We start from the raw sequence: 24,958 nt of genomic DNA, 5'->3' as shown, positions 1-24,958 counted from the left end.
TATAACTAAAAGGAGGAGCCCCTGGCATGAACTTTCTAAATTAATTACACTCTTCACATCACTACTGAAATACCGCATGGCACATTTTGATTTTCTGTGCAAACGCAACTAAATGGTTAATTATGAATTAGGAAAATTTCAAAAATAAATTCCCAGGGAAAAACTTTAGTAACTCCAAGGAGGCAATTGTATTCAGTAGTATGCTATTATTTTGGAGTTATAAAGGAAGGAAATCTAACTTAGAAAATTTGTCTCTCTAATTTTTTTTTATATAACAAAAGATTTATCTCAGTATTTTCTTTCTTTCTTCTTTTTTCTTTTTCAAACAAAAGGTTTCTTATATTTGTTACGGAACCAACCTACTGATGCAGAAGCATAGTAAAAGAGAAAAATCATTTCCCCAATAAAACATGTATATCATTCAGATAGTTGATGTTTACAGAATGATAAGGTATGAGCACATGACCTACATATGGCATCAATACGTGTGCCATCTCATGTGCAACCCCTTACAAACTCAGTTAAGATCTTGTCCAGTGACTCCTCTTGGAGTTGTACCTGATTTTATTATCAGTTTTCATCTGTATCTGCTGGGGAATGGGATGATTCTGCTTTCGTCTCTTTGCCAGGAGTACCTTGATCCTGAAAGTCTTGTGAGAAGACATGACGAGGAAAAGTCAATTGTATACATCATGATGGCGGAGAATAGGAAAACTATCTTAGTATTTTCTAACCAATATAAAGAAAATCATATGTCATCCTTTTAGCTCAGTATATTTGTGACATTGCTTATTTCAGGGCCCAGCCACTGCTCTACTCACCTTTGAACATTCCATAATTTTTATTTCCTATCATGAAGTGAAGAGAAAAGCCAAATTTCTGGATAAACCTGGTATGTTCTAGGAAAAGAAAAAAGGTATCAGTGGCCAAGATATGTTAAAAGTCTGAGAAAATATCTGATGTCTACTGGCATAAAATACTACCCATTATTCTCAACATTTTATTTTTTTATTTTTTTAATATGAAATTTATTGTCAAGTTGGTTTCCATACAACACCCAGTGCTCATACCAACAGGTGCCCTCCTCAATGCCTATCACCCACTTTCCCCTCCCTCCCACCCCCCATCAACCCTCAGTTTATTCTCAGTTTTTAAGAGTCTCTTATGGTTTGCCTCCCTCCTTCTCTTTTTTTTCCCCTTCCCCTCCCCCATGGTCTTCTAAGTTTCTCAGGATCCACATAAGAGTGAAAACATATGGTCTCTGTCTTTCTCTGTATGACTTATTTCACTTAGCATAACACTCTCCAGTTCTATCCACATTGCTACAAAAGGCCATATTTCATTCTTTGTCATTGGCGAGTAGTATTCCATTGTATATATAAGCCACAACTTCTTTATCCATTCATCAGCTGATGGACATTTAGGCTCTTTCCATAATTTGGCTATTGTTGAAGGTGCTGCTATAAACATTGGGGTACAAGTGCCCCTATGCCTCAGCACTCCGGTATCCCTTGGGTAAATTCCTAGCAGTGCTATTGCTGGCTCATAGGGTAGATCTATTTTTAATTTTTTGAGGAACCTCCACACTGTTTTCCAGAGCGGCTGCACCAGTTTGCATTCCCAACAACAGTGCAAGAGGGTTCCCGTTTCTCCACATCCTCTCCAGCATCTATAGTCTCCTGATTTGTTCATTTTAGCCACTCTGACTGGCGTGAGGTGGTATCTGAGTGTGGTTTTGATTTGTATTTCCCTGATGAGGAGCGACATTGAGCATCTTTTCATGTGCCTCTTGGCCATCTGGATGTCTTCTTTAGAGAAGTGTCTATTCATGTTTTCTGCCCATTTCTTCACTGGATTATTTGTTTCTTGGGTGTGGAGTTTGGTGTATCCTCAACATTTTAAACTTATTTTTAACTATTTTTTGGTCTTTAAATCACTTGGAATAAAAATGTAATTATAATTTTTATGTTATATATTAAGTTATTTAATATTTTTGTATATTATATTTACTTAGTTATGAATATAGTTATTTATGTCCAAAGCATATAAGCTTACTCAAGTAAAAGTAATATACTAATGACAAGAAACTTCAATTTTAGCTATAAATTTTTCAGTAGGATTAGATTGAATAGATTCAATTTGATTGATTCAATTAGTCCAGTGAATGGAAATGTGAGGTGTATGCATGTGTGTGTGTGTGTGTGTGTGTGTACTCTATGGAGGATGGACTGAGCAAAGAGATGGGCTTAGGTATAAATAGGAATTACATTTTTTAAAAGTGGATTGGTATGTTCAGAAACTTTTGTTTTTGTCTCCTTCATACCCAGAGGAGAGGATGGAAGAAGGAGGTACAGTGTCGACATGTTCAACATCACTGCCCCTCTTCTCACCTCCTCATTATGTCCCTCTCCCTTTCCCTCTTCATTTCTCCCCCTGTCTTATTCCTCTGTTCTTTGTCATGTTGATTGCCTCCTCCCCATTCATCTATTGATTTCTAAGGAATAAAATAAGAAATTAGAGGAGGCTTTTCCTCATGGTTGAAGATAATTATTTTCCTGGAAAAGACATTCATTGTTGTAATGTGTCCCATACAGAGGAGAAAAGTAAGACATTTGTCAATTAATGTAAATGCATCCCTGTGAACTTCATGTCTTTCTGTCCTTTTTAATCCCTAGCATTTCTTGAGACCAGTTTCTTGTTTCTAGCCTGTGATCACTTACTTCAGGAGATTGTATTCCCACATACTAGACACATGTTATAAGGATTCCTTGGATTTGCACTAAGCATTTTGCATATATCACTTCATTGATTCTTCACCAAAACTATGTGGTGAATTAGAGTAATAATTACCTTACTCCAGATCATGAACTTACAGGGGTCATTCTTGCATAAGAATAAGCAGGAATGCTGAATATCAAATAACAAAGGCATACAGTTGACAGATCATATCATCTTGGTGGAAGAGTTGTACCTATACAAGATAACTTACCTTAAATTGTGTTGATTACAATAAAACCTTGGTTTACACAGATAATTCATTCCAGAAACTTGCTTGTAATCCAAAGCACTTGTATATATGAAAGTGAATTTCAAGAGCCATTGGCTCAGTTGTGATCATGTGACTTTCAGCATGGCGTACTACTTGTATTGCAAAACATCACTCATTTATCAAGTTAAAATTTAGTAGAAATGTTTGCTCATCTTTGGGAACACTTGCAGAACAAGTTAATCCCAATCCAAGGTTTTACTGTATTTGATTTTGAAAAGGTGAGACTATATTCCTTTATTAGATGAATACAATAAATATTATCATCTTTAAATATACCATCCCACACTTCAAGAATTTCTGAAACTTAATAAGGGCTTTATTGCAGCTCTTAAGAAGTAACATCTATGCCTATGCTTTGTCCCTTGACATGGATAGTTTCCTTTATGCAAATGTGATACTATTCTTACCAGTCAAAGGGAAATCAAAATCAAAATGGCTAGATACTTTTAGATATTCATTGAAGTATTTCACACTAAATACTAACTCAAAATTACCTGATCTATTGAAATACATTACAATAATTTCTTGTGGTCTTCACTAAATTCTACTTAGGTAAACAAGTACTATCTTGGCTACTAGTATTAATCAGAAAAATAATTTGAATTTTTGCAGACAACAGACTTACTAGAAGTATGAAGATCTACAGCAGAACTGAATTGCTGGACAAGAGTTAATTCTGAATAATGCATTTCAGTCTGTGTTATTAAAAATGCAGTGTGTGTCAGTCACACAAAACCCAGTTTTCATAGAAGGATCTCTTTCCATTCTCCACTGTGACTTACAACAGGCAGAGAAATTTTTCACAAATTAAAGCTAAAATCCATTATATTCCCTTCCCTCACTTTCCAACTTCTTGGCAAAGATTTAAATTAGGTACTTAGTTATAGTATATTACTCAAGGGTATCTAAACTATCCTCTTTCTATGTGTTGAAGCATGTGTGTGTGGATGTGCGTATCTGTGTGTGTTTATATGTGTAGGTTGAAATATAAAGGTGAGTTAATATTAGTGAGCACACAAGAAAGAAAACAACCCATTCATTTGTGTACATAAGCTTGGTCTTCTTACTTTACTTAGCCTTAGCAATACATATTGGAAATAAAAGCATTATTGTCTGTATTTCTTTAAGAGACTAAAAGTTAGGAAAAGATAAAGTGAATTATGGGAATTGTAGCTTACAAGATTTCCATCTTTCTTTCTTGAAAATGCATGCAAGGAAATCAGAACTAAGTTGTGAAAATAGTTATCGATTTAAATATATTTAATTTATAACTTGCTGTAGGAGTAGTCACTTCACTAAGAATTACTCCTACAGCTTGGTGTTTTCCTGTCACTAATTCCTCAGTCCAGAAATTCTCCACTGGCTCATCATATTCCAGGGCTGTTTTCTGTACTTCACATGTCTGAGCCCATGTTCTGCAATCTCATAGTTTGTTGCAGACCCAGGTGACCATTCTTGTTTGACAGTCATTGGCTTTCTCTCTGCTTTCCCTGGCTAGGTATGTATCTCCACTTTGCTTCCCTACTCTGACCCAGCAACCGTCTTATTTTCACTTTGTGATATTGAACAAATGGATTATATTTTTTTCCTGATTGTTTCTTTGGCTACAGCAAAATAAAGCAAATAGAATGAAGAAAATCACAGATTTCCTGAAAAAAAAAAAAAAAAGATCTGGTGCAAATAACTGAGTGCAAACTTTGATTTCTCTTCTACTTTGTAAAAGTTAGGGGTTGTTATTTTGGCAGAGCTTTGGATCTAGTTGTGGATATATTTTACCACCAACCTCCTCTTGTAAAAAGAAAAGTTTTCTCTATATGCCTATATGGAATGATTCCTATTTACATTAGCTATATCTAACAAATATTTCATCTGATCACCTTTGCCCAGTCCTGTTGAAGAGCACATTCATTTTTGTATGATCAGCTGAAACATCACTTACACACTATTTCATAGCACAAAATTTTGAGACTTTTCTTTTTAAATCTCCTGTATACCTCATTCATGTATGTATCATAACATTTACAATACTCATCTTTATTACATATGCAGTAGCCCAAATTAAATTGTAGACTTCTTAAAAACAGAACCAGTGTTTGATTAATTCCTTTATCCCAAGAACCAGGAATACTGCCTGGCACCTGTAAGATTCTTAATCAATATTTGTTGTATAAAGACTCATAACAAGGGAGAATATTTGGAAACTGGGGTGAACAAAGATACAGAGAACTGCTTGGAGAAGAGTTAAGAGACAGATATAAAGAGAAAGAAAGAAGAAGAGAAAGAAAGAAAGAAAGAAGAAAGAAAGAAAGAAAGAAAGAAAGAGCTATTGGGTTAGGAAAATTAAGAAGGGAATAAAAACACACAGTTAAAACTTGCATACTTGCATTTTTTTCATCCACTATTAAAGGTCAAAACAACTATGTGTGCATTGGATAGAAATGTGGATTATCATAGTGTTCTTCTCTGCTCTAAGTGCATGAAATAGTGCCAAAAATAATGATGACAATCTTCACTGAATTTTTTCTAAACAAATTTAGGACATGGGACCATTGCCATGATCCTCATTTTAAAGGTGAGAAAGGTGAGGCTCAGAAAGTTTAAGTAACCTGCCCAATGTTACACAGCTACTAAGTGGTGGGGCTTGGAGTTAAAACCAGGCATTCTTGTTTCAGAGCTCGGAGTCTCAATTCCTAAACTTACATTGTCTCTTGAATAGTGACAGCCTTTATGCTCTCTTTGCCTAGTGTAGTAGCATCTATTACCAAATGATGGTGGTACAGGTGCTTCAAGTTGTGTTTCTAACACAAGTAAAACACCTATGTTTACAGCTTGATTTTTGTTCATGCCTTCATGTGACCTGTGGTACCCATTGAAGAGGTGTAAGTATACAATTTCAGGTTAAAAGCACTGGCTAACCAGAAAAAAAAAAAAATTGGGCCTTATCAGTAATTTATTTGAAATAACTGAATATACTGCTAGAAAGAACTATTTGAGTTCATTTGAAGATATGGATACATATCTTCATGCGTGGAGTGAAATAAATTTCTTCATGGACAAATATCGCACAACTATCACACAGCTCCGCCAAACAGAAATCATGAATTTGCCATCAGAACAACCAGACTATGTCCTGCTCAATAAGCTTAGTTCACTTACTGCATACTTAGATATGTCTACAATCTGCAATGCCAAATTGTGAAGGCTTCTAAACACTCCACTTCTGTACTGTACTTACTGGAGACCAATAACAGTTTATGGACCATCTTCATACCACAGACGACGCTTTGAGCAGCGCCGATTTAGAGAGCTAAGCACAAGCCCCAGCAAAGTCTCGGAAACTCTGGGCACTAGAAATAAAATAAGGCCCAACTATATTGTGGTCTATTAACATACTTTTAAAAAACCCTTGCAAATGAAAGACCAACCAACCAAATTACTGCTATTTGCCAATGTTAATGATTTGTGGGTAAAATTATAGAGGATACGATGTAGTAGTATGAAGAAATAGTATTTTAATAAACGTCACAGACATCTATTTTAGAGCCAAGGTTATCTTTGATTAAAACAGTATCTTGTTAAGCTTTTTTATGCAAAGAAGATAAAAGCAGAAGAAATATTTACAAAAGACTCCCACACAAACAAAAATAAGAGTGAATGTTTCCACCTATGAAATGAACAGAAATTGGTAATGAGTGAGAAAAGAAAGGAGAGCCTTCCACTTCTGGTCATATAGTAGACCAGATGTCCTGAAAACTCCCTGTCTACAAAACATTGAATACAAAACAAAATTGGCTGAAATATATATTTTTAATTTTCTTAAATTCATGTCAGAGCTTGCAAGAAAGGGATCTCCACAGGAGACAAAAATGAAATGAGTCTGAATCTATACATAAAAGCAAGTGCTAAAGCTGGTGACCAGCCTAACAGAGTTTTCCAATTCTTATAATTCAGTCTTGGGTTTTAAAGGCACACGTGAAAAAGGACACATGACCCTGATCTGTGTACAGTGAGGAATTGGGCCGCAGATGCCCATAAAAAGCCAAAAAGTTAAAAGTAGAAAGGAAGAAAAGAAAACGTATCTGCCCACAAAGGCATACACAAAGGAGACTGACTAGTTCAGCCTTACATTTGAGTGTCTACAGATGAGATATCTTCTGAGAATTAGGTGTGGCAATCAAATTTTCAGAAATCATATCACCTGCAATTAAGTGTGGGGCTTCAAATTCTCATGAATCATTTAAGATTTAATTCAAAATGGTCATGGGTTGATGGCCCCTCAACACCCACCGTAAGAATATCATCCGGGAAAGGTCACATTTAAAACCCAGTTCTCATAGAATTCTAGACCATGAATGCCATGATCTAGATTCTAGATCATGAATGCCAGTTACATCAGAAACAAAACACCAGGTGAAATAAAGCTTGAGGAAGGGGAGAGTGAACAGGAACTAAATAATAAATTATATGGCTAGAATGCAGAAAAAAATTGCCAATGAAAAATTACCAGTGATCTATATCCATAGAATTTTTAGAACCAAGGTGTCTGCTATTTAATATTAAGGCATTTGAATTTTTTATGATTAAACCCCTCTGCAAACTTTCAACAAACTCTGCTGTGTATCCAAACATACTCAGTAGGTGATTTTGGGGGAGAAAACCTGGAAAAGAGCCTAGATCCAAATATGGTTCTCTGTTAAGCAGATGTGGGAACAGCATTGGAAAGTCAGTTCAAGTGAAAGAACTCAGAATAAACCGGCAGTCAGGTTAGTGATACCAAACCGAGGGTTCTGGGTCTCTCTGAAGCTCCCCGAGTCTGGTTCTCTATTTTCAGTGTTCATTTTCTTGGGATAAGTCTCCATTTTCTATTCCTTTTTTAGTGGCTCTTTATCTTGAGTTTTTGGGTCCACAGCAGGAAAAAAGTCAAAAGGGAAAGACTGGGAGCCATGGTATCGCTGATCCCTAGATGCCCTTTAGCTTTGCAATAAGAAACCATGTTTCTACAACATGATGTAGGGACTGTTTTGGCAGCATCCGTAAAATTCATATTAAAATGCTAAGGTTTGAATGTTTTAAATCTGTGTAAAATAAACATATTGTAATTTTATATTTTTACTATTATAACATTATATTCTATAACTTAACTTCAGTAGAGCTAAAGCCTCCATTTCATCTGATGGGTGCTGGGATGGTGAGACTAAATCCTGCCCTTAAAGAAGGTACTTGTTTTCTTGTGTTGAAATTAAGTCTAATAAAGACAAAGATAAAAACAAAAACAAAAACAAACTAAGATTCTGGTTATAAGTGTGAATTCGCAACAGTTTTGTTTATTCCCACATTTTCTGTCCTAATTATCAAGGGCTAATTTCCTGGATGCATTACGTTTTTTGCAGCATAGGGGAAGAAATATATTCACTGGCCTCTGTTTGATATGTCTTTCTCTTCCTGATTAATTTCAGTTTCTTCTCTTGGCTGGAATAATGAAAGTTCTCCTGCTTCTTTAGAAAACATAGTTCTTCCTCTCAGAGGCTTCAGACAAGTCCCCATGATGTACTCAGTCAGATGGCTCTAATAACCTCTTGACACCCTTCTATATACTTCTCCAGGTTTTATCTGTTGTGTTCCATACCCTCCCAACTTTGGAGAGCTTTGCATTCTTACAAAGAATATCCATTCTCAGAAAATGAGGCACCTGGATGGCTCAGCTGGTTAAATGTCTAGCTCTTGATTTTGGCTCAGGTAATGATCTCACGGTTGTGAGATTGAGCCCCACCTCAGGCTCTGCATTGAGTGTGGATCCTGCTTGGGATTCTCTCTCTCCCTCTCTCTCTCTCTGCCCCTTCCCCACATGTATGTGTGCATGCATGCATTCTCTAAATAAATAAATAAATAAATAATAAATAAGTCCACTCTCCTAAGTGTCCTTCCACTTCTAAGCCATCAGCTACGTGGAGATCTACTACAAAGGTTTTGTTTTGTCTGGGTATTTTTTTTTTATTCCTTTTATTGCTTGACATTATCCCTACAGCCTACTTATCCTGGGGCTCTCTACTTATTAGGTCAATAACATTTATTTTGTTAAATAATAGAAAGATATAGAGATATAGATAGGTATCTATATCTATATCTATATCTATATCTATATCTATATCTATATCTATAGAAAGATAGAAGATATAGATAACATAAGACACAGAGACCAACTCTGGAAAGGAGTCTGAAATCTAGAAAGGAGAAAAACCCTTTGGAGCCTATTAGGAAGTACCTGGGTTAATATGTAATAAATAAGATAAAAGTTCAAATCCTGTGAAGTCACTGAGAAAGGATCTAATGCTTTCAATCCTGTAAGCCCAAGGTCAGGGGAAGAGTAAGGTGACAGAAAATCTGAAATAAGTTGAAGGGAAAAGCAAAAGCCAAGAGAGTTGTGATATTCTTCTGGTTCGGAACTCTGGGAAGAAAGGCTTTGCGGGTTGTCATTTGCCAAACAATTGAGTGGAGAGAGCAGAATAAAAATAGTAACGTGATATATTAAAGAAATGTCTGAAACGTACTTCACACCTATCACCCTCCAGAATTCCTCATAAAAATCATCTGGCACGAAGGAAGATCTAGAATCTTCAAAAAGATCCTGTGAAGGATTTGAAAGCACTGGGCGCACTGGTGAAAGAGACGGGGTGGGTTTGGCTTCAGGACAAGGAAAGCACAGTGTGCTCCTTGCAGGTGGAGACCCTGTGAGGGCTGGAGGACATCAACAGCAAATTCTACCACTCTGAGCCAGCACCTCACACTCAAGTGAGGAGGCTGGTTATCCATTATGGAGGCCAGGAAGGACTGCACTGTGAGGACTGCACCAAATCATCAGAGAAACCTGTCTATCATCCCACACTCAGATGACAGCTAGGAAGCAGAGAAGAAAACAGGGTAGAAGAGAGCAAACCTTTAATGGTCTGAAATATCTTATATTTCCTAAATTGGCAAGTGAGTTTAAATCTTGAATTCTTAAATATCGAACAACAATGAGGGATTTCATGAGCCAATTTAGTTCAGTTAAGTACAATAAATTCTCATTTTTGTACCTCCTTGTCATGTGTATTTAACTTTGCAATGATTTATTTCCGTACACAGAATATTAGCTGTATTTGTGAATGTGAAATTAAAGAAATGTCGATGCATTTTTTATTAAATTTTTGATAGCTAATGTAGAGAAAAAATATCTACTATGTCCTAAAATTTTAAAATAATTGTGCAATTTTTAACTTCATATTTCCCATGTGGATATGACCCAAATACGTTGACAGCTTTCACATAAAAAGGGTCAGTGTGTTCTTTAAACAATGATTATCTGACCAAACAGACAGTGTCATAAAAGCACTAAACTGTGATGCATTGCCTTTTTTTCTAGAAGAGAATAGCATTAGAGAATTCCAGCATGTTCTCTTACTATTAAATTAATGCCACAAGCACTACAAAGTCTGACCTGAACAAGAGAGACACATAACCTGTGCATGAAATCTTTGCTCAGAAAGGGCAGTGCAGAACATGAGGAATAAGACAAATTGTCTTTTCGCCATGGAATATTAGCCTTTGTGAGCCCTCTAACATCTACCTATGTTCTTTCCAAACAAGAAAATTCTTGAAAATTACATCTACCCATTATTGTCTTTGAGCCTCCTTATACCTGACCAGTTTGCCTTTTTGCAGTTGAGAAGAATTCAAAATTTTTCTTTACCATATGTGGCAGAGGTTCTAGTTTATTTTCATATCACACACACACACACACACACACACATACACACACACACATGCTTACACAATAGAGCACTAGCTGGCTGAACTAAAGCATAAAAATATAAGACAGGAAAAAGGAGATGTGACTTCAGTCTCTGAATCTTTGCTTTGCTCTGTAATCTTAAAAAAAAATTTATCAACATACCTAACCATCTATCAATGTGGTAGTTTAATCTAATAGATATTTATTATCCCATAGTATCTGTGGACCATGTAATGCGGTGCGACTTGGCTGGGTGCCTCTAACTCTGGGTCATTCGCAAGGCTACATCAAGGTGTTGCTTAAGATTGTCACCATTTTGATTCTTGACTAAAGAATCTTCTTCTAATCCCACTCATGTAAAGATTGTCAGATTTGAAGTTCTCACTTGACTGTTGGCCCGAGACACCAAATCCTTGCCACATAGGCCTTTTCATCTATGGAAAGCTTAAGTCTTTCAGAAAAAGAGCTTCGAGACAAAGAGATACAGACAGACACAGAAAGAGACAGAGACAGACACGCCATGCACGACAGTACTAGAAATATCAAATCAAATAGAAAAAAATTGTGACAGGATGCCTCTCTGGCTCGGTCAGTAGGGCATGGGACTGTTGACCTCAGGGTCAAGAGTTCAAGTCCCATGTTGTGTGTAGAGCTTACTTAAAAAAAAAAAAAGCAGATACATGTGTTAAAAAAACAAAAACAAAAACAAAAAAAGTTGTGTCAAAAACCTGTACATTGCTGAGAGAAATTAGGAAGACATAAATAGGGAGATATATCATGTTTGTGGGTTAGAAGACTCAATATTTTAAAGATAGCAGCTCTCCCTAAATTGATCTATAGATTGAATGCAATGCCAATCAAAATCTCAAGTGAGTTTTTCTGTGCGTATTGACCAACTATTTCTAAGTGGAAGTGCATTGGAACTAGAATATCCAAGATAACTTTGAAAAAAATTAACAAAGTTTTAAGATTTTCTTATACAACTTTGGCAATCAAAATAATGTTATTGATATTCAGACAAAGAGTTCAATAAAAGAGAATATTGATTCTAGAAATAAACCTACACATATATGGACAGATATGGAAAAGAGGCTCATCTAGGAAGGTATAATTATGGTGCCAAGACATATCCCAGAAAACAGCATCCTAAACTGAAAGGAGAAGTTGTGAAAGAGGTCCAGTGAATTATCATTTCAAAGGTTGTTCTTATTGGCTCAGGTAGCACGCAGATTCTGAAGGGTGGCAGGAAATAGAACCTGAAGATCTTTCCTGATGTCCTAGTATGCTAAGGCAGGATAAATTTAATAGACCATGTGCTAGGTATGCCTTGGAAGCTGCTAAATATGGCAGTCTTATCTGCTGGGAATAAGTACTGACCAGATATATGGATGACTGACTGTCTGCTATAAAAATGTCCAACAGTCCTCACAAGTTATGCTGAGAGGTTTCACCTTGCCCTGAAATTGACCTTACTGCAGAATAGGGTGCATGAATTTCCTCAATATGCTATACCTTAGGAGGATGTGAGCATAAAATGTCTTACCCCTTGCCCCCCAAAATAAAGTCTTTTACTTTTTTATTCAACATGACAAGCTTTTCAGTTATTAAATGCCTTATTGTTCTTTAGTTATCCAGGTGACACATAGGACAAAACAATAGAATGATCTTAAAGATAACAGGAGACTTCATTGTTCTTATGTCTTACATAAACTTAGAAATAATAATAATTAAAGGCAACGAAGTGCTCATTCATGAACTAGGAACAAAAGAAAATGTTACATGCTTTTTGATAGTATTTTCATCATTAGGTGACATTGGATCAGCTGAAAATATTTTTTAAAAAGTGTATTACCGGGGCACCTGGGTGGCTCAGTCGGTTAAGCGGCCGACTTCAGCTGGGTTCATGATCTCACAGTCCATGAGTTCAAGCCCCGCATCGGGCTCTCTGCTGACTGCTCAGAGCCTGGAGCCTGTTTCAGATTCTGTGTCTCCCTCTCTCTCTGCCCCTCCCCTGTTCATGCTCTGTCTCTCTCTCTGTGTCAAAAATAAATAAATGTTAAAAAAGATTTTTTTAAAAAATAAATAAAAATAAAAAGTGTATTAGCGATGATATAATAGACAATTTAATAAACAATGATAAAAGTTTGCTTCTAGAATAATATTTGTTTTCTATACAACTCAAGCTAAAATCTTTGGAATTCTACCAATTACATGCTGTACAGATTTATTCTCACATATTTATTTTTTAAAATACATTTCAAGATTGTTGCATATAAGGTATAAAATAATAAAAAGAAATAGAGTAAAATTAATATTCTAGATTTTATATAAAATCTTGAATTTGGTACTTTGTTAACTGAAATCACCTGGTAATAAAATGTGAGCACTCCTCCCACCGGAAGGCTGCAGTCTTTATGACTTACCCCTGACGTCCGTTATTTGAAAAAATAAACTTAGCCCTGAATCCTGAAGTTAAAAAAGAAGAGACATTGATGCTGTGGTGAAATTTAAAAAAGGATGCAATGGCTTTTGGGAAATACACTTTTTCCATAAGAAGAAATAGGAGAGTGAGGGAGAAAGCCAAAAATCCCTCTTTTTGCTCCTGTGAGTTGTCAATGCACAGCAGAGTCTTAGCAATGTTTCCTATGACAAACCCTTATTTGGTTTCTATTTTTAAAGTCCTACTATGCCTCTGACACCTGCTGGCTGCTTCCCCTGTAAGAATATTCTTATTTCCTCTTCTCTACTTTTGGATATATCCATGGTACGCAAGCTTTAGACTATTTGTAAACATTAACATTTTTCCAGTTTCAGTTTTACAAAATTCAGTCACTACTTCCAAACAAACGAAATATCTTCAAAGGCAAACCATTTTTCTAGCTAGTGTGTGTCATTAAATACAGACTGCACTAAGTAGTCCTTACTTTTAGCCCTGAATATTTTCATGTTGCTGGCAGACATTCTCCCTAAAGTTATATTTTATTCTCTTGTAGGGGCCCAGGCTCCATTATTTGAACCCCTTTAACCTAGAAGAATAACAACCTGCCCTGATAGAATGGAAACACTGGGATTTTTAGATAATGATAGGATATTAGAACAAACTGGCAGTTCACGCGTCTATAGACAGGTTTTGTTTGATTCACAATGTGTTTCTTTGTTCATTAAATTTAGTCAATATTTTAAAAAGAGATGATTTAAGTAGACATGGAAAGTCCAAGAGAGATGATTTAATATGAAAATCCAATTTATAGTTCCTCCCCCATAATGAAAACATCACAATTTTAAGTATGAATTCCTATCTGGCAATCATTAATAGAGCTGAGGAACTGCTTCCCTCTTTATATTAGTAAGACTGTCTAGTTTGTCCATCTTCTTTCATGAAGCAGCTTCATTCATTAGGCTCTTTACCGGACTCCTGTATGGCTACGCTTTTTGGAATCTTTAGAAAGAATCTCCAGGATGATGGAACTTAAAGAGCCCATAAGCCATGTGCTAATTCCCCTCCTGAACTCATAACCCACTGAGAAAGAGAAAATATCCAGAAACAAAAGATCAAAATACCAGCTTTAGTTTTAATAAAAACTGATTAAAAGGTGTGGTCTTAAAACGTGTGCCGGAATGTGTTTGCAAATGTCCACACCATCATTAACCCCATCGACAAGTAGACTGTGGGATAGACTTTGACTAGCCCACTCAAAGGTCTAAAGAACAGACTCACGTAAGATCCTTGCTTCATATCGGTCTTAGGCAGCAAGAGTAAAGAATACTAATCTCCAGGGTTTTCTTTTTCTTTTTAGATTAGCTCTGTCCAAAAAAGAAACTTGGGCAATTAGCAATTCATTCCTTCCCCGAAGAGTGGGAATGGTGTGAAGAGAGGCCATGTGGGGAGGGCTCTCCATATGGAAACACAAGTCAAGGAGAATGATTTCTTTCCTAAAATTAGTATTTCCTAGTGAAACAATAAATGAGATATAATTCTTTATAAAGAGACACTATAATCGTGGGAAGTGAGTGAAATAAACTTGAAAGGGTAATGGTAGTGACCTGAAAAAGTTGCGATAGGGACTTCTGGATGCCAATCAAATATCCTCTTTCCAATTCTCTAACAAATTAGTTTTGACTTTGCTGGGCACATTGCTGCACAGCCAAAGGACCAACTTCCCTTTCAACTAGTTTCAGGAAATGAATGTCTGGTCACTGAGGTGTAAGTGGATATGTGATGTGGAGCTTCCAAGAAGTCTTCTTGCAAGCGTGGAAAAAGCATATTCCTTTTCAACCCTTGCTTCATTTCCTATTGTTTTAAAAACAAACATGATGGCTAGAGCCATCTTTGGTCAATATGGCAAAACAGTGAGCTGGAAAGAATCCTGAGTTCCCAATACCTATAGAACCACCATACCAGTGCTGTAATAATCTACAGAATTATTTCACACGAAGGAGAAATAAACATCTGTCTTATTTAAGTCATTGCTATTTAATATTATTTTTTATGAAGTTGAACTTAAGCCAAACTGATCAAGTTCAGCATGTAACAATTCATTCCAATAGGAGAAATTGTGAATTGACAGGATAAAGAAGTTCTACATCATGTCTCTGTATATAATACAAATTATAGGACCACTTAGTGTGTCTGTTAAAAAACAATTATCTAGTTGCATATTTAATATCAGGTAACAAAGTATATGATACAAAGCATATTATATTTTGTTATTAACTTCCCTGCCTCCAGGCTTGCTGCCCTGTTCTGTCTTCTCCCACTCTGTCCTTAAAAAGGCATGGGGCAATCTTACTAACAAAAATATTTAATGGAAAATCTGATGTCTATCATAAGGTCAGAACCCTTTAGAATGCCAACTTTCTTTGTGACTTGATCCTAGATTACCACTTTAACCTCATTCCCTACCCTGACTTACTTCATTTTATGCCGTATGTTCCATACTGTCTCTTAATACCATGTGTTTGTTCATGTTTTTCCATCTATTGAAAATACTTTCCACTTTTACACTTGTGTTGTAGAGAATGGCTATTCACTCCTCAATTCCATTTTTTGTTTTCCTTCTAATTATTTCTGAGCCTCCTCTTCTCCATTATTATTAGATCATATGACTGGTTTAGGACAAAGAATTTTGGCCAAAGTGATGTTCACAACTTTCAGATCTAGGTAAAAACACATTACCCTATTTTTCTTGTTCTTCCCCACTTGCACAGCTGGAAAGGATGGATTTTAAAATGGCAAGGCCATATCATTTTTTAAAATTGTATCCATTTATTTTGAGAGAGAAGAGAATCCCAAGCAGACGCCACACCATCAGGGCAGAGCCTGATGCAGGGCCGGAACACATGAACCAGGATATCATGACCCGGGCTGAAATCAGCAGACACCCAAGCACCTGAGCCACCCAGGAGCTCCTGAGGCCACATTATTGGAGGAAACTAGATTCTTCAGAGGAGAGTTGTCTTGAAGAGTCAACACCCTGCATCATAATGTAACATGAAAAAGAAACACACTTTTATTGTACTGAGCCACTTAGTTTGTTACCACAGCACAGCCTAACCTACTCTGACTAATGAAATCTGCCTAGTATTCTAAATCTTAAATATTTAAATCATGCATCTATTCCTTATGGAAGCTCTTCCTGATATGCCTCCAGCTTCTCAGTTTATATTATGTCTCTCAGCTGAATATTTCTGGAGCCTTCTGTGCATTTCTGTATCAAAGACTATGGAAGGAATGGGAAGTAAGTGAGACTGGGCAGAAGTCAAGATATGATGCAAGCTCGATGGCAGTTTTCACTGACTCCATGATCCCTCAAAAGAATTGTCTTGAGTTGGACCAAAATGAACAGAACTTCAAAGTCACACATCAGTCTTCAGATGCAGGCTATCCAAGGACAGAAGTTGTCCTCGGTCAAGATGATTTCCTACAGATGAGTCAGTCCCTAGAGGGTCTGACAGATATAGCCAGTCAGCTGACACTTTTCCCAGGACAAGATCCCAGGACACTTTTCCTCCATGGACAAGATCTCCCATGGAGGGAGATCAGGATTACATACCACAGTTTTCATGGCAGGGCAGTGGCCTTCCCTCAATTCCAAAAATGTCCATTGCCCTGACACAGCATGACTCTTTTACACGTTCCAGTTTTGTCCTACATTACACCTCAGAGGAATGAAGGATTAATATTATATAATAGAGAAAAGTATGTTTTGTAACATATATGTAAAATGAAATATTTAGTTCAATTGTCCATAGTTACAGCAAAACAGGTAAATGGAGTTAAATCCACAAAGCAACAATATAATAGATTCCTCTAGACATGGAGAAGTGGGGCTGCTTATAAAAAGACAAAACAAAACAAAACAAACAGAAAATGTAGTTAAGCAAAAGGACCATAAGAAATAAACATTGTATCTTTGACTGCTTCTGTATTTCCACTCCTTCTTCTGATAATTTCTAACTCAGGATTTGTTAAACGATGAGGACTCATGAATGGAGACTGAATAACTGCAAGACAAAGGAAAAAGGGAAAATTATATGATTAGAGGGATGGAAAGACAGCAAAAATAATAGAATGAAGAGGGGCGCCTGGGTGGCTCAGTCGGTTAAGTGTCCAACTTCAATTCAGGTCATGATCTCACAGTTTGTGAGTTCGAGTCCCACGTCAGGCTCTGTGCTGACAGCTCAGAGCCTGGAGCCTGCTTCAGATCCTGTGTCTCCCTCTCTCTGTGCCTTTCCCAGGCTCATGCTCTGTCTCTCTCTGTCTCAAAAATAAATAAACATTAAAAAAACAATTAAAAAAAAAGAATGAAGAAAGCAACATTTCGCTAATCTTGTGATAGGCCATCTTGGCAACAAAGGAAGACTCAGTGCTGTGCTAGGTCAGGTGACACCGTAATGTTGAGGATGACTGCAGATAGTTGGCATTGGAAGATAAGGATCAAAATAAACAAATTTTATTTTTTTATTTTTTTTAATGTTCATTTATTTTGAGAGAGAGAGAGACAGCGCCAGCAGGGGAGGGGCAGAGAAAGATGGAGACAGAATCTGAAACAGCTCCAGGCTCTGAGCTGTCAGCACAGAGCCCAACAAGGGGCTTGAACTCACAGACCAAGATATCATGACCTGAGGCAAAGTCGGATGCTTAACTGACTGAGCCACCCAGACATCCCAAAATATACAAACTTTAGAGCCGATAAATGTTATGGGAAAGAATTCATGTTCTATGTGTTGAAGAAGTCCTAAAGAGAGACCGATTATTCTCCTTAAGGTTTGCAGGTTTTTCGGCAAAACACTTTTTATTTGTTTTATTATAATGTATAGCTTTCCTAATTGGAGACAGATATGATTTTGATCTTGGAGACAGATATGATTTCAAGATCCATTCAAAAATATTTGAGAAGTACCAATATTTTCCAAGAAAGTTCCATGAACTAGAGGGCTAGTAGTTAAAAACAAAAACAAAACAAAACAACAAGACGATCCTAATAGAGCTTATGTCCTACTGGGATAATAAGAACATGAGTAAGATAATAAGTAAAAACTAACAAGTACTATGGAGAACAATAAGGCAGAGAAGAGAAACTGACGTTAAGGGAGGGCACCCTTTTAAACTGGTTTATTTTGAAAAGCTTCTCTGAGAAAGTGATATTTGAATAAAGTTCTAATGAACATAAAGGAGCAAATCATGTGGATTTCTGGGAGAAGAGGTAGTGGTAAATGCAAAGAATTCAGTTAGGAACATGACTGGAGGGTTCAAGGAACACTAAGGAAGCCAGTATAGATGAAATGCCACGCGCACAGGAAAGCCAGTGCGACACAAGGTCAGAGAGGGAAAATGGTCAGATTATATGAGGTCTTACAAGGATCTCAGAAAAAAAGTGACTAATTTGTCTTTCAAACAAAGTAATAGTGTTAGGTTTTGAAAAAATGTCCCCTGATAATTAAGAGGGGGAGATTGTTTAAAAAGTAAAAATCAGAGAGGGGCACCTGGGTGGCTCAGTTGTTTAAGTGTCTGACCTAAGCTCAAGTCATGATCTTACAGTTCCTGAGTTTGAACCCCACAAGGGGCCTGCTGCTATCAGCACAGAGGCTGCTTCAAACCCTCTGTTCCCCTCTTTCCCTACCCCTCCCCTGCTCTCACGCACATGCCTGTACTCTCTCTCTCTCCCTCTCTAAAAAATAAAATAAAATAAAAACATTTTTTAAAAAAGTAAAATTCAGAGACAAGACAATTATGGAAAATTAGAAATATGACTTAAATCATAAATGCAGCCAAAAGTGTGGAAGATAAATTTAAGGACATCTTCCAAGATATCAAACAAAAAGCTAAGAGATAAAATTGGAAAGAAAGTAATTCTAGGAAGTCTAACATCTAATTAATAGTATACATAAAAAGATGTAGGAGAAAATAATTAAAGAAAAAGCATAAGAATTAAAGGACATTAATCTCTAATGAACTGGCCCAGAGTAAGGAATACCGAAGATCCATAAAAGAGTGTAGCAAAGGAAAAAAGAAAACTAATTAGATCTATACAAAACATCAGCGTCAGGGTAGCATTAAACCTCTTACCAGTAAATCTTAGAGCTAGAAGGCAATGGAATGTGTGTATTAGTCAAGACAGGCTGATTTCTGTAACAACTCTCATGCCAGTGGCTCAACAGAGGAATTTGAATTCTCTCTCCTGACTCAGTCCTACCTGTGATGGTAGTACTCAGGAGCCTAGGTCTGCTCCGTAGTGCCTCTGCTCTCATTTAGGGACTCAGAATTCTGCACTGGATCTCCCATCAGCTGCCATCCAAGGGAAAAGGGACAGAGTAGCAACTCCTGAGGAGGTTGAAGGGGCCAGAGCTGAAAAGGGCATACGCCACTTAATTCCAGGCACATGGCCCCTTCTTACTGCAAAGGCCGAGAGGAAAATGAAACAGTGCACATGCTTGCCATATAATCCTTCCACAATTCTAAGGGAATATGATTTCCAACTAGAATCCATCAGCTAGCAATCAAGTCTGAAGATAGATTAAAGAGTTCTATGTATATGCAAGATCTCAAACTTACCATCATTGTAAAACGTCTCAAAAAAAATAGTGACAGATATTAATGAATAAGTTAATCAAGAAACAGAAAGCAGAGTGTTTAAAGATGAGTACTGAAAAAGAAGCCCTAGACTCACAGGGATAGGAAATCTCAAGATGACAGATGTGTGTCAGGCTTCCAGAGCAACCTGTATATACAGGAGAACAGAGGGCTTAAGGAGGGATGTATCTGAATTCGAAGATAAAATGGAAAGATTAGGAAAGTATTTAAACGTATTGATAGAGAATTGTTTTTTCCTGGGGGCGCAGTTTGGGAACATAGGGGTGGTGTTTTCATCATGAAAAACTCAACCAACAAAAAAGAGGATCAATATCGTACAACAACAACAGAGAGTTGTGCAAAAAATAAAAAAAAAGAACAACTATAGTAAAATATATAGCTTAGCTATGGATTAAAATGATATAGTCACGATAGTTAAACACTCACCATTGGTATAAGTACACATTATGATATAATCACAGCATGGAGTCCAGGAGGAAGAGAGGAAAAATACGTGCATGCATGAGGAGGTGTTTTAAGAGAGCTAAATCATCACAGCTGAAAACCAGTATCAGTAGGAATGCATTACTTTAAAAAAAAAAAAACAACAACAACAACAGAGAGGTAAATATCAGAAGAAACACCTAAAGGAGCTGAACTTTGTGACCTCTGAGAAGTAGGTTGAAGGTTTACCGAAAAGTAGGGAAGAAACTGTAGGATTTTCTTAAAAGCCTTGTAAACTATTATAATAGGAAAGGAGGCTATCTCCTGCTGCAAAGTATTTGCTTGCCACCCCTGCTTTACAGCTGTACAATTTAGGATAAATATTTTTTAAAAAGATTAATATTGTAATTAAATTGGGAAATGATACCTGGGAGGAAATTATTTAGCTTCAGTAGATTTTATTTATAACTGTGTGAGTTAAAGTCAATACCTAACTCATAAAATCAAGGAGTGGGGAGTACTGCATTTCATTTAGCAGATTACTCGATTTCATTACTGGAGTTACTGAAGAGGGTAAAAAACATATACAGTCTACACCTACACGTAACTAGAGAAATGGTGAGTGGAAACATTCACAGATGAATTACGAGGGACCATGAGAAAAACAGCAAAGGTCGCGGAATAAATGAGAGATGTGCATAGAAAAGTCAACGTAACTTAAGAAGGAGAGCAAAGATAGTCAAAATAAAGTGTTCCTGGTAGATACACCAAAATATTTTAAAACTTAAAGTGATTTAATAATCTAAATAAGTCAAGTAAAAAGTAAAATAAATTTTGCTTGATTTTTAAATTACCAATTTAAATTATTAATGGAAGAGAGAATAGGTGAACAGTTGGTGTTTTCCTTAAGATATGAGAAGTCACAGGGGAGCCTGGGTGGCTCAATCAATTAAGCGTGGACTTGGGCTCAGGTCATGGTCTCGCAGTTCGGGAGTTTGAGTCCCACATTGAGGCTGCTATCAGCGCAGATCCCACTCCAGATCTCTGTCCCCTTCTCTCTGCCCCTCTCCCACGTGCGCTCTCTTTCAAAAATAAATAAACATTTAAAAAAATATGAGAAGTCGCAGAATACTTAAAAAGAAGAGTTTAAAATTGTCTGATGAAGTCGTTGAGAATAGCTAAATGTCTTGAGACATGGCCTGCAAATAGGGTTTTATAAATTATTGTCTGTTTTGATCCACCTTTGACAGAGGTCTGTGCTGCCATTGTAGGAAGGCAGAACACATGTTTGTGAATGAAGGGGCTATTGCAATTTTCACATCATAAGAGCTAATTTTTCTCATGGAAAAGTATTATATCGCAAGGAGACCTGAACTTTTGGCTTCCCCACTAACTACTTAGACTTCGTTCTCTTCTTGTGTGTGTAGAAGAGGAGGATAAAGTGGTAGATGATCCAGTTCTGTGGCCCTGCAGGAACCCCGTGGAGAAGAGTGACTCCACGAAGTGAAGGCATCTACGGCTGAGTATAGTTGAGACACTTTGGGGTGAGTGAGGGTCAATGTTAGCACAGTAGCTGGTAGAATAATAGATATTGACTCACAGCTCAACCCACCATCCTGTATTCATGGATGCTTTGCAATTTTTAGGATTTGTTGTTCTCCATTCTGGCCTTTTATCATCTCTTTGTTATTCTCCCCCAAACCGAGTCTCTTGACAAAAGCTCTGCAATAAGGCCAAACACCAGATCTGGATACTTGGTTAATCCTCAGATGTGCCAGCTACATGGTATTCTGTGTCCTGAAGAAAGTGACTTTACTGACTCCACTTCAGTTTTTTCATCTGTAAAAGAGACGAATACTGGTTGGCCTTCTTGCATGTAGGCATGCAGTATTTCTATACCTTGCATTTTCTATTGTAAATTATATCTATTGTTAAATACCACAGGAGGCCACTGGCACACCCTTGTAGACAAAAAAAAAAAAAAAAAAAAAATCTATCCAGCTTGCTGAAACAAGGGGAAAACACACTCCTCAGATATCCTGGATACATCTCAATGTTACAGCAAAGAGGTAGTTTTTGTTTTGTCTGTCTGTTTGTTTGTTTGTTTGTTTTTTATTACAGGGATTGTTTGTGCTGGTTAGAATTGTGAGGACCAGTCTAGCAATCAGATATTTACATAATCATTTTCAGGAGGAAGGGAAAAAAAACAGACCTAGAATGTCATTTGTGCAAAGGGGCAGTTATTTTAGTTATTGAATGGCTAAATGAGGCCTTGTGTGTGTCCTGTTGAAAATATTTTGTTCTCTTGGTCTCATCGTTTATCATTGCAAATGTCATTGATATTCTGTTAGCAACATGGGATCACCAGTGGGACTAATTTTTACTTTCTCACTATCTACTCCAATTTTTCTGTAACTAACCCTATAACATCACAACTATTGTTCACCATCTCCTAGAGATAGGGAAACTGAGACATAGAGATTTGAAGTAACTTACTCAAGGTTACAAAGTCAGTAAAGTGTGGAATATTCTCTTTCCCACCAATTCAACTCAGTCTATTGAAAGTCTTATTTTAATCCTTCAAGGCTCATGGTATTTACCATCAAACAATGGCATTCTCACATTCCACCAAGTCAGAATTCATCTCTTCTTTTTCTTTACGTTGAAAGCACTTAATAATTCTGTGAAATTACCATCTCATGTGGGAAAAGGATTTATCTCAATGGTTAAGATATGCATATTTGGGGGGCACCTGGATGGCTTAGTGGTTAAAGCTTCAAACTCTTGATTTAGGGTAAGTTCATGATCTCTCAGTTTGTGGAATCAAGCCCCACAACAGAATCTGGGCTGATAGTGTGGAGTCTGCTTGGGATTCTCTCCCTCTCTGTCTGTCCCTCCCCTTCCTCTCTCTCTCAAATAAATAAACATTTAAAAATATTTGCATATTTTGGATACCAGGATCTAAGCTCCCAAGTCATGCCTACCTCTGACCCAGAATCTTCTTTCTCTAGCTTATGAAAGCCAATCCTAGTAATCCACTTCCCTGTGTACTTGGACACAGTTAGTTGACAGAAATATATAAATTATTTCTGGTCTCTGGTTTCTTTTCTTAGATCTGGTTTGTACCTTCAAATAAACATAACCAGAGCTCTTTCCTGATGTCCTTCCTCCTCAGCACTAAATGATTTTGTCTTATTCAAACCCTCCTTTGGATCTACTGAGGTGCCTAGATTCCCCTTTACTCCATTATTCATTGGCATGACTGAGCAACTATCATGTTTTGTTTTCACTTCCCCTGTAACAATCAGTATGACGATTACTTACTATTTTACTATTAATAGGCAAATATAGAAAATAATATAATATTAACCAAAAATTTTCTAGGCAAGACCAAATGATCTAACAGTGATATTTATAACCAAAAGTTTATGGATTCATTACTCCCCACCTCATGACACAAGATCTCAGTTCCCAGGTCAAAATTTCTCCTACTTTTTTTTGGAAGTCTAGTGGGTATCACGTATACAGTGAAGACAGTATGTATTTTACTTTTTTTCGTGCACAGGAAGTAATCAAACCCTTGTGTTCAGCACACATGTGCTCAAAGGTCAATTCATTTCAAGCTTTCCCACTTCACTTTTCACTGATGTTCACTATCAGAAACCCACCTAAGGGAGGTAACTTGCCCCCTCCAGAGCTGATAGTGACCTCCAGTAATACACAGAACATTCCCTCGAGCAGTTCTCCTCATACCACCTCTGCTGGAAGAAGAGCTTTCTCTCATAATCGGACACAAAACCAATAATTTGTAAAATACAATAAAAAAAGAATTTCTAGAGAAATAGCATATTCTAGAATGTCACAGTGATGCCAAATAGCTATCAAAATTTCTGAATGCTTGCTTTCAGTCTCTGTATTAATAGTTCATGGACTGGGCACCAAATGTAGACAACACTTTGAGTAGCCCTGCCCTTGAATGTGGTCTTCTTACCCTCCTCAAGTTGCTGCCTCTTCACAGAAATTATTGCCTTTCAATTTTCAGCCAGAGTACATGTTATGGAAAGGTTAGTAGAAAGCTTGGGTTTCCAAGTCTGTGTGGCACTTCTGTCATTTGGACCCTAGAAATAACATTGCCTGTGCATGAATCTCACAAAGCCTCTTTTGAAGAAATCTCATTTAAACTGTTTTTCCTTCTTCCACAGACTTAGTTCTGGAATACAGGGCCCAGCTGAGAAAAGTCACTATGATGTTATTCCTGATTCTTCCGTCTCTTATCTTCTCTTTCTCTGAGACACTTCCTCAAAGGATCAGGCTTCCATCATTTATGAATTCATGAAAATAAAGTACATGGGAATCACTGACCCATCAGTTTATCAGCATTTTGTTTTCAGCTGAGACTTTGTCTTCATGCGATTACCATTCAGTATACAGTAATTCAGTCACTGTGTCTGCCATTGTGTGAAAAAGTAGAGATTGTGAGTTATTTTGTTACTTTTCCTTATGCAGAGAAGAAATTGATTGTGTGTTTACTAATGGCCACGCTCTGTGCTAAATGCTTTACCTGGAGCAACTTCTTAAATCCTCAAGGCACTTTATGAGAAGGTCACAGACATTTAAGAGATGA

The 24,958-nt window shown here is 36.9% G+C and overlaps 1 protein-coding gene across 1 annotated transcript; it reads right to left on the bottom strand.

The window, feature by feature from the left end:
- Positions 1–521: 521 nt before the first annotated feature.
- On the bottom strand, positions 522–665 carry LOC123583161 (60S ribosomal protein L39-like). Its single transcript, XM_045450027.1, has one exon. It carries the CDS (start codon positions 663–665, stop codon positions 522–524), a length of 144 nt encoding a protein of 47 aa, XP_045305983.1.
- Positions 666–24,958: the final 24,293 nt, after the last annotated feature.

The sequence above is a fragment of the Leopardus geoffroyi genome, chromosome B1, assembly GCF_018350155.1.
Source record: "Leopardus geoffroyi isolate Oge1 chromosome B1, O.geoffroyi_Oge1_pat1.0, whole genome shotgun sequence".
Classification (NCBI taxonomy): domain Eukaryota; kingdom Metazoa; phylum Chordata; class Mammalia; order Carnivora; family Felidae; genus Leopardus; species Leopardus geoffroyi.
This window is presented reverse-complemented; position numbering and strand designations above follow the sequence as displayed.